Source organism: Lathyrus oleraceus, chromosome 3, assembly GCF_024323335.1.
Source record: "Lathyrus oleraceus cultivar Zhongwan6 chromosome 3, CAAS_Psat_ZW6_1.0, whole genome shotgun sequence".
Taxonomy (NCBI): Eukaryota; Viridiplantae; Streptophyta; class Magnoliopsida; order Fabales; family Fabaceae; genus Lathyrus; species Lathyrus oleraceus.
The window spans coordinates 66,691,087-66,703,196 of NC_066581.1; the positions used below are offsets into that span (position 1 = coordinate 66,691,087).

The window sequence follows — 12,110 nt, forward strand, 5'->3', positions numbered from 1 at the left end:
GAATGGCTAAATCTTGGATGTGGCTATCTTTATTTGATGCCTTTGCTCTTCAAGATAATACAATTGTGCATTTGTGTGTTGCTTGATTCTAAATGTCCAAGGGAATTCTGGGTTTCTATTGACATCCTTGTCTATTGGATTGCTACCCATTTGGTCAGATCTTTTCAACTCTTAACTTTTAATTTTATGCATAGGATTAGTCTCTTCATCTTCTCCCCATTTCTTTAATTTCAAAATCTCTCCCTCCCTTTTCAAAATCTTCTTTGGTTGAACTTATTTTGTTCTAAACTTTGACCACTTGGCAAAAAGATAGAAACTTTGGCCTTATGCCATTGTATTTTCAAACTTCTTTACTTAAATCAAATTTGTAAATAAACTTAACTATACTTGACTTAAATTTTCAGAAAAGCCAAAAAAAACTAACTCATTTAAACCATTTTTAGGCCTTTGTGCCTTTCAAACTTAATTTTTTGTTAAAAACAATGCATCCACTTTGAAATTTGTATCACGAACTACGAGGTTTTGATCCCTCATTTTCATGTTGGTACGTAGGCATAAGTCCGAAGGTCTTGTCAAACACAAAAATATAATTAATGAATTATTTTCTCATCCCCCCATTCTATTTGTTTGTGAACATCATTTTTGTACCAAATACACATGCACACAAAAAGGACTCCCTAGGAGTACCTAGGACACTTTGGGTGCTAACACCTTCCCTCTGTGTAACCAACCCCCTTACTTGTAATCTCTGACATTTTATTAGTTTTGATTTGAAAACTTCTTACCTTTGGGTTTTGTTCGTACTTTTTCCCTTTTCCCTTGGAAACAATAAAAGCGCGGTGGCGACTCTTGTTATTTGATGTCTAGCTTACCCATAGCTTGATGATCATGAATTTACCGTTACACCTATGTGGATCATGAAGTAACAATTGGTCAGTTCGATGACATTGTGGTTAATATTACTATGTGTAACAACCTGAGCTTTAGTGATGAAGAATTTCCCGAGCAGGGGAGAAACCATAATTTGGCTTTGCACATTTCCATGAATTGTCAAGGAGATGCTTTGTCCAATATGCTGGTTAACATTGGCTCTTCTCAGAATGTTATGCCAAAGTGTACTTTTTTCAAGCTCTCTTTCAAGGTGCTCTGATGAGGTTTAGTGAGGTTGTTGTGAAAGCGTTTGACGACTCAAAGAAAACTGTGATTGGAGAAGCTGATCTCCCGTTTAAGATAAGCATGTGCTTATTTCAAATTACGTTTCAAGTGATGGATATCCATCCCACCTATAATGGTCTCCTGGTTCATCCATGGATTCATGAAGTTGGGGTAGTCACATCAACCCTCCATCAGAAGTTGAAATTAATGAAGAATGGAAAGTTAGTAATTGTGGGTGGCGAGCCGGCCATGTTGGTAAGTTATCTCTCTTCGTTCTCATATATTGATGCTGATGAAGTTGTGGGAACTTCTTTCCAAGCTCTTTTTGTTATTGATAATGTTGTTAAGAAGAATGGGGAATCCATGATTTCTTTGAAGGATGCCCAATAAGTCGTGGAGAATGGTCAGTCTGTTGGATGGGGTCAAGTTGTTAAACTTGATGAAAACAAAAACAGAGCTGGTTAAGGTTTCTCACTGGTTCAACCCGTAGAGATTTGAAGCATATTCAAGTAGTTTTTCAAATGCGGGTTTCATCCACTCCAAAGATCAGTATGCTGCTACAATCCTAAAAGATGATCAAGAACATGAAGCACCAAACTTTGTGACGCACAAGTTGATGAGCCAGAATTGAACTGCTATTGACGTTCCCCTTATTGTTCACTTGTCAAAGTAATATGTTTTTGTTATTTTGAAAAATCCTTTCACTATGCCCAAGGTGAAAGTGAATCTATGTTGGCTTTGTTTCAAATTTTATCATCATTAATAAAATGTTATTTCGTTTATCCATATTATGTTTTCTCTTTTTTCTTTTTCTGAAAAATGGTAACATAAATAACCAATATAATAATCACTTTTATATATGTATCGTACTTGTGCGTTTATTTGTTCATATTCTAAAATCAAGCATAAAATCATTGTGCAGATTAATTGTTAAACCCATTAAAAATAATGACCATATGCCCTCTCCTAACTTTGAATTTCCTATGTTCGAAATGGAAAAAGAGGATGATGAAGAGATTCATGATGAGATTTCTTGGTTGCTTGAGCACGAAGAAAAGACCATTTAGCCTCACAAAGAGCCGTTGGAAGTGATTAATCTGGGTTCCGAAGCTAACAAGAAAGAAGTCAAGATTGGGGCACTTCTTTGTCCAGATATTAAGAAGAGGATGGTAGAGCTTCTTAGAGAATATGTGGATGTGTTTGCTTGGTCTTATCAAGATATGCCAAGTCTTGATACTGATATTATGGAGCATAGATTACCGTTGAAGCCAAAATGTCCGCCGGTTAAACAAAAGTTGAGAAGAACTTACCCTGATACGGCTGTTAGGATTAAAGAAGAGGTGAAAAAGTAGATTGATGTTGGATTCCTTGTTACTGCTGAATACCCTCAATGGGTGGCTAACATTATACCCGTTCCAAAGAAAGATGGTAAAGTCTTTATGTGTGTTGATTATAGAGACTTGAACAAAGTCAATCCAAAAGATGACTTTCCTCTGCCACACATTGACATGTTAGTAGATAATACAGCTAAGTTCAATTTTTCACCTTTATGGATGAGTTCTCTGGTTATAATCAGATCAAGATGGCACTCGGGGACATGGAAAAAACAACATTTATTACACCCTGGGGAAGATTCTTCTATAGAGTGATGCCTTTCGGTTTAAAGAATGCTGGTGCAACGTGCCAAAGAGCCATGTGAATGCCAATCCCTCAGGCGCTTGCATGTTAAGTATAATTGATGTTCTGTCTCTTTAAATACCACGCCTTGGATGCAATATTTTTCACTCAAACTCATCTCCTAATACCATAATTTGTCTAGTTCAACCACTATCACCTTCAATTTTCTCTGTTTTAACAATGTCTGCATACATTCAGAAATGAAATGTTGATGTAATATTTTCCGCCGTTGCGGCTCCGATACATATTCGACTTTGGAACACAGATACGTTTGAACGTCTTAATCGGACGTTGTACAGTTGGTTAGAGGGAGAAATTTGAGAGGGTGAAAGGATTAGAAGAATACAATGGCTTGTGTCCACGTTCAACCAAAACGGAGAAGTGCGCGAATGGATGGATATTAAGACCGACCAAGACGCTCGTAGGATGATGCATTACATGTTCAAAATTGTTTTGATGGTTATAATCGCATAGTTCTTGTATTGTATTTGTTATAATTATTTGTGTTACTGTTTATGTAATGGTACTTTCGTCACAGACGTCTAATATGAAATAAATTTAATTTTTCATATATTGCAATAGAGGTACATTTATCTGGTTGTGCTCGTTCCAACACTAGGACAGTTATTACAATTGTGACCTGGCTGACGGCATGAACTACATAGTCTAACCATTTTGTTCGCCGTATCCATTTCAGTTTGAATCTGGGTGCTGTTTGGGCGACCCTTTTTCTTCCTTCGCATAACTTCGTTGTGCCAGATGATGTCCCCTTGATATTCTGGCCAATAATCCTCTTTTGCCACTACTGAAAAACTAATTTTATAAACATTTGAAAGGCTGGAGACTTTGTAAACTTCATATAGCAAGTACGATGGATCTCTTCGAACCTTTGAGCATGCCGTAATTACATGGGAGCAGGGGGTACGAAAGGCATAGAACTTTCCGCAGTCTCACCAACCTCTATCTAGTTCGACTCTATACTGTCCCATCGATACACCCTCATTGTAATCCATGGACTCTGCAACACTATATCAACCTTTAGTTCGGTCAAAAACCGTAACCACGTGTGTGTTTGCTTTGGCAACTTCATGTCTGATGAATTTCATTAAAGCATCACTGAACAACTGTCCAGATTGCAACACTGAACTCCATTTTGAGTGTCTGGTTTCAAATAGCGCCCCTAGCCTGAAATATGTTGCCTGCACCAAAGCGGTTATAGGTAGGTTACGGATGCCTTTGAAGACAAAGTTCATTGATTCCACAAGATTTTTTGTCATGTGGCCCCAACGCTGACCGTTGTCGTATTCCCTAGTCCACTTCTCCAATGGAATACTATCGATCAACCGTACTGCATCTTCGTTTGACAATTTTATTTCCTCGCGGTAGTGTTTGAAAGAAGGTTCTGATAATGTGTAACCTGCATTGACAACCTTCTTCCGCAATGTCTTATCTTTGATTTCCCGCATGAAATTCTGAGCAATATGTCTAATACAGAACACATGCGTCGAAGGAGGATTTTTCCAGTCGTTATCAATTTTATTATATGCACTGATGATTGAAGGGTGTCTGTCGGAGATCGAACATAAGTTAGGCTGAGGTGCAACGTGCAATCGGAGATTTCTTAGGAAAAAACTCTATCCCTCAGCAGTCTCCCCTTCAACTAGTGCAAAGGCGATTGGAAAAATATTGTTGTTCCCATCTTATGCCACTGCCATCAGTAACGTTCCTTTGTATTTTCCGTACAACCATGTACCATCAATTTGTATAATTGGTTTACAGAAAGAAAAACCTATGATGCATGGTTGATACGCCCAGAAGAGATGATGAAATATTCCATTTCCAATAGCACATGTACCATCTGGTGTATACACGGACAATGTTTCCAACTTGACAATAATCCCGGGAGCATATTATTTTAGAGCCAACAGGTATTTTGGAAGTTGTTTGTAAGACTCCTCCCAATTGCCAAACATTTTTTCAACAACTTTTGTCCTAGCTATCCATGCCTTCCTATATGATGGAGTGTACTCGTACTCTGCCCTAATATGCGATATATATTGTACTCACCTTTAACGACGGATTGTCGCCAATGATATACTATATTTCATCACATATTAGCTGAGAGCTTAATTTACGATGATGCTGCATTGGGTTTGTCAGCATGTATGTGTGATCTGGACCCATTGATCCAATCTCCCAAGACTCGCTCCTCTTTCGGTACGAAGCTGACAACCTAAAAAGGCAGTGCTCATTCGGACAATAAACTTTATACCTCGATGCGTCAGTTTTGTCAACTCTGAAATCAGCTGATAGTTGCATGTGGAATTTCTTAATTGCTTTTACATATTCCTCTTTTGTGCGAAATGTGTCCCTTTGTTTCAAAGATCCTTGCATCTGCACGTAGGGATTGTACCATACATCTGCTGAAGGTTCATCTGAACCCAAATTCAACCTTGTCATGTGTTGGGGTGGGCAGTATACAAGACTTGCTGGTATTGGCTCCTCTTCCTCATCAGCGTTCACCATTGAATCAACCATGATCTCGACTTCTGCTAAAACGGTTACAACACAATGGTTGCACACACTGCACTACAATGCTCAATGGATATAACTATTGATAGCTACATTACTGTATATATACAAATAATAATGTCATGTAGGCAAAATACTAAATTACTGAATCACCATTCAACAAGTTTGATAATGCTTTGTCTAAGCGCCATTAAGAACAAGTTGGCCATTGTTGGCATAAATTTTCTGACAGTAAAAATCGATCAATTCGACTCATGATAAGCCATCTAATTTTGACCAAATGAATCTCATATTTTCCATCTCTTCTCTCCTCGCAAACACCCCAGCTCATTTTCTTTCTTATTCCTTTCTGATTTCGTTGAAGGTTCCAATCATAAAGAAAGAGGGACGAGGGAAAGATTGAAGAATATTCTAGTTTTTATTGTTTGGTTTGTCATGAAAAAGAGAAGGAAAGAAAATGGATAGAAAGTTTGATAACATTTACTCCCAACGTTCCTTCTTAAGTGTCCATTTTTTAAAAAAAAATTGTTTTTTTTAATTGTCACTTGCAAAGTTCAAGGTAGTACTAATGAGATTTTTGTCAAAATTATCCATAGATAATTATTACAAAGAGAGAAAGTAAAATGAATGTAATAAATAATTAAAGATATTATAGGTACAAGAATAATTATTATTTAAAAAATAACCATAATGATTAATTTTGACATATAAAAAGGAAGAGAGTAGAGAGGGAGTAAAATGATAAGCTTCATCATAAAGAAACTCCTAGACAATTGTGATGGGTTACATCAAGGAAACACATTAAGGGAGGGCCCACACATGGAAGAGGGTGAGTACATGCACTGCACGCCTTAGACATATCATCTTGAATACGCAACTGGTCACTCTCAGTCTCAGCAGACCTACTATTACTTTTTCAAAGATAACATACTTTGGCAGTATGTAAATCTACTTTTTAATAATACTAGGAAAAGAGGTATTAATAACAGAGAAGCCTCCATCAACCACCAAGTTGTGTCCACTAATATAAGCAGATTCATCCGAGGCAAGAAACAAAGCAGCTTCTGCAATATGCTTACCCTTCAACGTAACTCCTTTCAAGTTACCAATATCATTTCCATTAGCCTCAATTTCACCCTGTTCCTTACCAAGTGTCCTACATACAAGAGGCGTTGCAACTAAATACGGTGAAATAGAATTAACTCTGATCCCATAAGCTCCAAGCTCACTGCATGTTGAACGTACAAGTCCTATAAGACCATGTTTGGATGTAACATAATCATGGCCACCACCTCCAGCAACCGTGGCAGCCACACTAGCAGTACATATTATCGATCCTCGGATTTTTCGATCCACCATGACACGTGCAGCATGCTTGATAGTTGCAGCCACGCCTCGAATATTCACAGCCATGGTGTTGTCGAATTTGTTCAAATCAAATTCTAGTATACTCGACATAGGACCTGGAATTCCAGCGTTGCTGAACATGATGTCTAGGGTTCCGTATTTCTCCAAGGTGAAAGATACAGTTTGTTCAACTTGTTTTTCATCTCTCACGTCACAGTGGTGGTAACTCACTTTGTCTAAGCCGATCGAAGTTGCGAGGTGGTGACCTAATTCGTGGTTGATGTCTGCTATAACTACGAATGCTCCGTTTTCGACAAATGTCTTCACTGCATCTTCCCCTATTCCGCTTGCTGCTCCTGTCACTATAGCAACCTTACCCTCCAACCTATGCATGTTGATCAGAACAATAACAAAATAGAATAAGCTGCTAAATAGAAAGATGATTTCGGAAATAGAGAGAGCGATATGTTAAAGATAGCATCATACCTTTGTTTTGACATTGATGATTTGATGAGCTAGTTTGCTTTGAGTTATGAATATTTTGCTTTGTGTATCTAATGTTCTCTCCACTCCATTTTATAAGAAAAAAGAATGGTGTATTTTATTTCACGTATAACTTCATTACCAAACCGAAAAAATTGGGTAATGTACCTAATTGAGTTGTCGTAAATATAGTGGTTTTAAAATATACTACTTAATAATTCATTAAAAAACTATTATTTTTAATTATGACACTAAATTTTTAATAATTACAAATCATCCATATTAATGTATTTGTTATTTCGTACTATCTCCCATAATAATTACAAATTCACCCATATCAATTTGAGGTATGTCCTTGTCAAAAGAAAGAAAAAAACGTATTAGTCTTGCGTTTGTTGGACTGTTTGGCATGTTAAGGGTATTTGGATATTATGTAGGTCTTGCACATGTAGTGTCGGGAAAATTCCGTGTGTGTTTTAGTTAGAAATTAAAGATTCATCTTCAGTGTTAGCGTAGAATTTTTATTTTGAAAAATTCAATTGATTGCATTGGGGAAGGTGTTAAGTGTTAACATTTATGACATAAGTCCACAAAAACAAATACGCTGATTGAAATGTTTTGACTAGTGTATTGAAACATAGGTTGGAAGAATCTTAAGAGCAGATCTTGAAATATGGCTTGGAGGAGTCTTGGGAATATATCTAATTGATCACTCGATATCATGTCGAAGTCGAAGCACTCGACGGAATTCAAAGACTTAGAAGATTTTTGGAAACCAAAGACTTGAGAGAGGTCTTAACTCTAGGGAGTTTCATCAACTATCTTCGATGAGCAGGTAGTTATTATTCGGTTAGAGCAGTTAAGAACGTGGGATAATGGTTTTCGGCAGTTTGTAAGTCCTAACAACGTAGCAGTGATTCAAAATGCTAAGTTGCATGTATTTAAATACATGTCTATTTTTTTAGGAATAATCTGTCGACGGAGGTTATCTTTAGTTTAGTATAAGTAGTAGTCTCATACATTGTAATGAGGGTTGCACAAATTCACATCTTTCTCTATAGAACTGGAGTACCCGAGTCAAATAGCAAAATAATTTGTGACAATCATGTATGAATTTGCGTCCCTTTCCTTTATTGTCTTTATGTTTTCTTAATTGAAACATTTTCTATTTATTATCATTTACTGCTTTTCGTTTACTTCCATTTATTTTAATTCAAGATTTTCCGTTATTAAAGTTTGTCTTCACTTTGTTAGTGTACAGACATTCACAGGCACCTCACACACATACTTTCTTGTACACATATTTTACACAAATTGCTTCTAAGATTTTTGGAGTTAATCAGACAAACTATTTAAACTCGTGATTATTCGTTAAAAACACATGCGAACAGGTAAGCAGTTCCTCTAACATGTAGTTTTGGAAATAATGAAGTGATTTAATCCAAATAGTGGTAGTTTATATCTAAGCACTACTTTAAGTTGAGTACCTGTTGGCTCCTAATTTCGACGCCCATTGTAAGAGTTGGAAAATGGGATTTCCTATGAAGATGCTTTCGACTGAATCTGATATTGGAAGCTCTAGTCGAAAGTTCCTAGATGAGGAGGATCAATATGCAGTAGGGACTTGAAAATTTCCTTTAGTGTTTGAAGACGGTTTCGACTAGAAATTCAAAATTCAAATTAAGGAGGGAACTTTGTTCTTATCTGAAATTGATAAAGGTACACGTGGAGCATAATGGATTGTTGCATCCATGCAAAGCGTCATTTGTCTCGACGTGATTAAGAGGTTGTTAGAAGTAGTTATTTCGATTAGTATAAATAAAGGGTCTTAGTGTTAGGATCATGTGTGTTAAATTGTGTACAAAGTATGTAAAATTTACCAAGTACCCGTGTGTAGAGAAACAGTAAATTAAGAAATGTACGTGCATTTTACACCAATGTCATTTACTTTGAAGTAATATAATTTATCTTTATTTTCCAAAAATACTTCTTGTAGCACCTCAAATTTGCACCTCCCTTATTGTACATACATATTCATATTAGGTCATTAACATAACATAGTCCACTGCATAGCATTGCATTGACCTTTGCCCAAGTGCAGGCCATCAGACAAGATTAGGTCAAGATGATCAGGAGAATCAGTCAAGCAAGCAAGCATGTGCGTTTCTCAAGGAAACAAAGCCCTATGGTTGGTTTATCAAGTTCATATGGTCTAAGGATCATTTTGAGGTGGTTTGGCCAAAGATTGGATGATCAAAGCTCAACAGTCAAGTTGGATTTCATCAGAAATCCTAGAAGGTCAATTATGGTCAACTGTGGTCAACTGTGCCTGATTTTATGGATTTGAAGGTGGGAGATGGGTTGAAAGGCTTCATTCATGTCCACACAAGTCTCATTTGACATATCAAAGAACAAGGGTGAAGAAAATAAAGTCAGATCAAAAGTTTCCAAAAATAGCAGGTGACCTGTAATTGGAAACTGCCAAAAATGGAAAGTGATTCTCCTCAAATTTACATCATCATACAAGCTTCAAATGGAATTTTGTCCAACATGAAAGTTGAAGATCTTGTTCTCCCATTTCCAAAAAAGTCCAAGAACATTAAATTCTCATGTGTGGTTGGCAAGTTATGATCAAATCATTTTCAGAAAAAGTTGAACTTCAAAGGACCATAACTCATGAACCATTTGGCCAAATTGGGTGATTCTTTTTTGAGCAAGTCACATTTGACATGTACTATCACATTGCATCATTACATTTCATCAAAAATCAACACATCAAAATGGCATTTTTCAAGTGAACTAATTTGTATTTTGGTGGGAAAAAAGGTGATTTTGAGAAATACATGTCATTTGCATACCAAACCACTTCTAACACATCATAAACATCAATTTGGACTTGTTTGAATGGTATTTGCACTGTTACATTGGCTGCATTGTGAAAAGGTCATTTTTGCCAATTACATGAAAATTGCATTTTGCTAATTCACATCATTCTTGCTAATCTTGTTTAACAAATGGATTAAGCACATGGTATAAAGTCCCTAATCATAACAGAAACACCTAATCACAATCACTTTTCAGATCCAAACTCAGAAATCACCAAATTCTCTCAATTTTCTTCAAAACTTTTTCACACTTTTTTCACCATTTCCATTGAAATTCATCATCCATCGTGCTTGTTCTTGTGTGATCCATCTTCTGCAGGTACCTGTGAACATCTGTTGAGCAAAATTGTGGCAAGAACATTGGAGAATCGCAGCTGTCATCATCTTGAGCATCCATGGCAAATTGATCATTCTTGAAGCTGGAGCATAATTGAGCTACAAGATCTACTCCATTCACTTCTTAGAGCATTAACCTACTTCTGTTTCATCAATTGGAGTTGTGAATTCACCAAATCGAGCAACTGCCACTTCAAGAGGTTAGATCTCGAATTCTTTAATTGATGGAATTGTGATATGGCTTGTGTAGATCTTAGATCAAAGAGCATGCTGCAACTTGTAGTTTTGAATTTCATTAGGTTTTGAGTGAGAAATCTGGAATTGAAGGTTTGATGTCAAATTTTCTTTTGATCGATTCGTGCTGGATACTTAGAATTAGGTTGAATCATGTGGATATTGTTGATGTGCTTGATTAGACGCGTTCATTGATATATAGTTTGCCAATTTTCGTGATGATTTGTTCTTGATGATTTCTGGAATGATGAACTTGTATGAATGCTCAAGAACGCGTTCCAGATGCTTGTTTGATCCATATTTCCTGGCTTGGCTTTCAAATTCATGTTTCCCGCGGTCTCCAACCAATCACGCGCTGCCACACACTTAAGTGAAACGCAGCGTTTCACTTAAGTGGCTGCATATTTACGCTTTTGCCATTTTTAGATTTTAATTCATTTTTATTTCATTTTCTTCTCAATTTTTATTTCATTTTGTATGCTGATCTTAGAAAATTCATAAGTCTTCCAATATTTGTCCAAATTGGCTGGGATTTTTTGAGAAATGTCCTTCATGATCTCTAGTTTTGTATGGTGATTTTTCCAGAATTTATGCACGTGTGGATTTTTTAATTGCCTAGGGTTTGTTCATGTGTGTTCAATTTGTACCTTCCATGCCATTTTGCTTGTGAAATATTGATGCTTAATTGGATGAGGCTGAAATTTTTTGTGCTTGTTCTAGACATCTTAAGGAGCATTTTGATATGTGGTTTGTAATTTTTGAGTTCTTGGATTGAGAGTTATGATATAATCTTTGGAGGTGTTACATTTTGTGCCATGCCATGCTTTGTGCAACTTCTTGATTTTATTTGCTATGCTTGTTGAACTTGATTTGAGCTGGACTTTTGCATAAGAATACTTGTGAATGTTGAGAATACATGTGAATTTTTCTGGAATTTTTGAATCCATTTCCTATTTGATTGGGATTTTATTTGTTGTTTAGTCATTTGTTGACTTTTTGTGATACATGTTCCCATTTGATTTGTGAAATTCTGGTTATTAATTGGATGGATGTGAAATTTGGCATGAGTATTGTAGACATCTTGAGGTTTGCCATGGTTTTAGTCCCATTCATTTATCATGTTTGATTGCTGTTTTATGATTGGTTGAAGTGGATGCATGTTTTGATGCTTTGTATGAGCTTGTATGAATTTGTGTTGACTTTATGAATTTCATTGACTTGCTTCCCTTGGTCCAAATGAGCTGAAATTTGGTATGATTGACATGTTATGAATGCTGGTTGATCATGAATTTTTTGGTGATTTATTGAAATGTTTTGGTATTGATTTGATTGTGATCATTCTGTTTGGTCCTTTGAGGTTCTAGATTGCATGTTTTGTACTCTTTTCCTTATGAAATGATAATGATGAATGATATGAATGTGAAACCACTTGGATTTGTTTCTTAATTGATTGATCTTGAC

General features: G+C 36.3%; 1 protein-coding gene across 1 annotated transcript; it reads right to left on the reverse strand.

The window, feature by feature from the left end:
- Nucleotides 1-6,098: 6,098 nt before the first annotated feature.
- Nucleotides 6,099-7,576, reverse strand: LOC127132578 (short-chain dehydrogenase reductase 3b). Its single transcript, XM_051061535.1, has 2 exons — nucleotides 7,198-7,576; nucleotides 6,099-7,096 (listed from the first exon to the last, which is right to left on the reverse strand). Exons 1-2 carry the CDS (start codon nucleotides 7,209-7,211, stop codon nucleotides 6,313-6,315), a joined length of 798 nt encoding a protein of 265 aa, XP_050917492.1. The 5' UTR covers nucleotides 7,212-7,576; the 3' UTR covers nucleotides 6,099-6,312.
- Nucleotides 7,577-12,110: the final 4,534 nt, after the last annotated feature.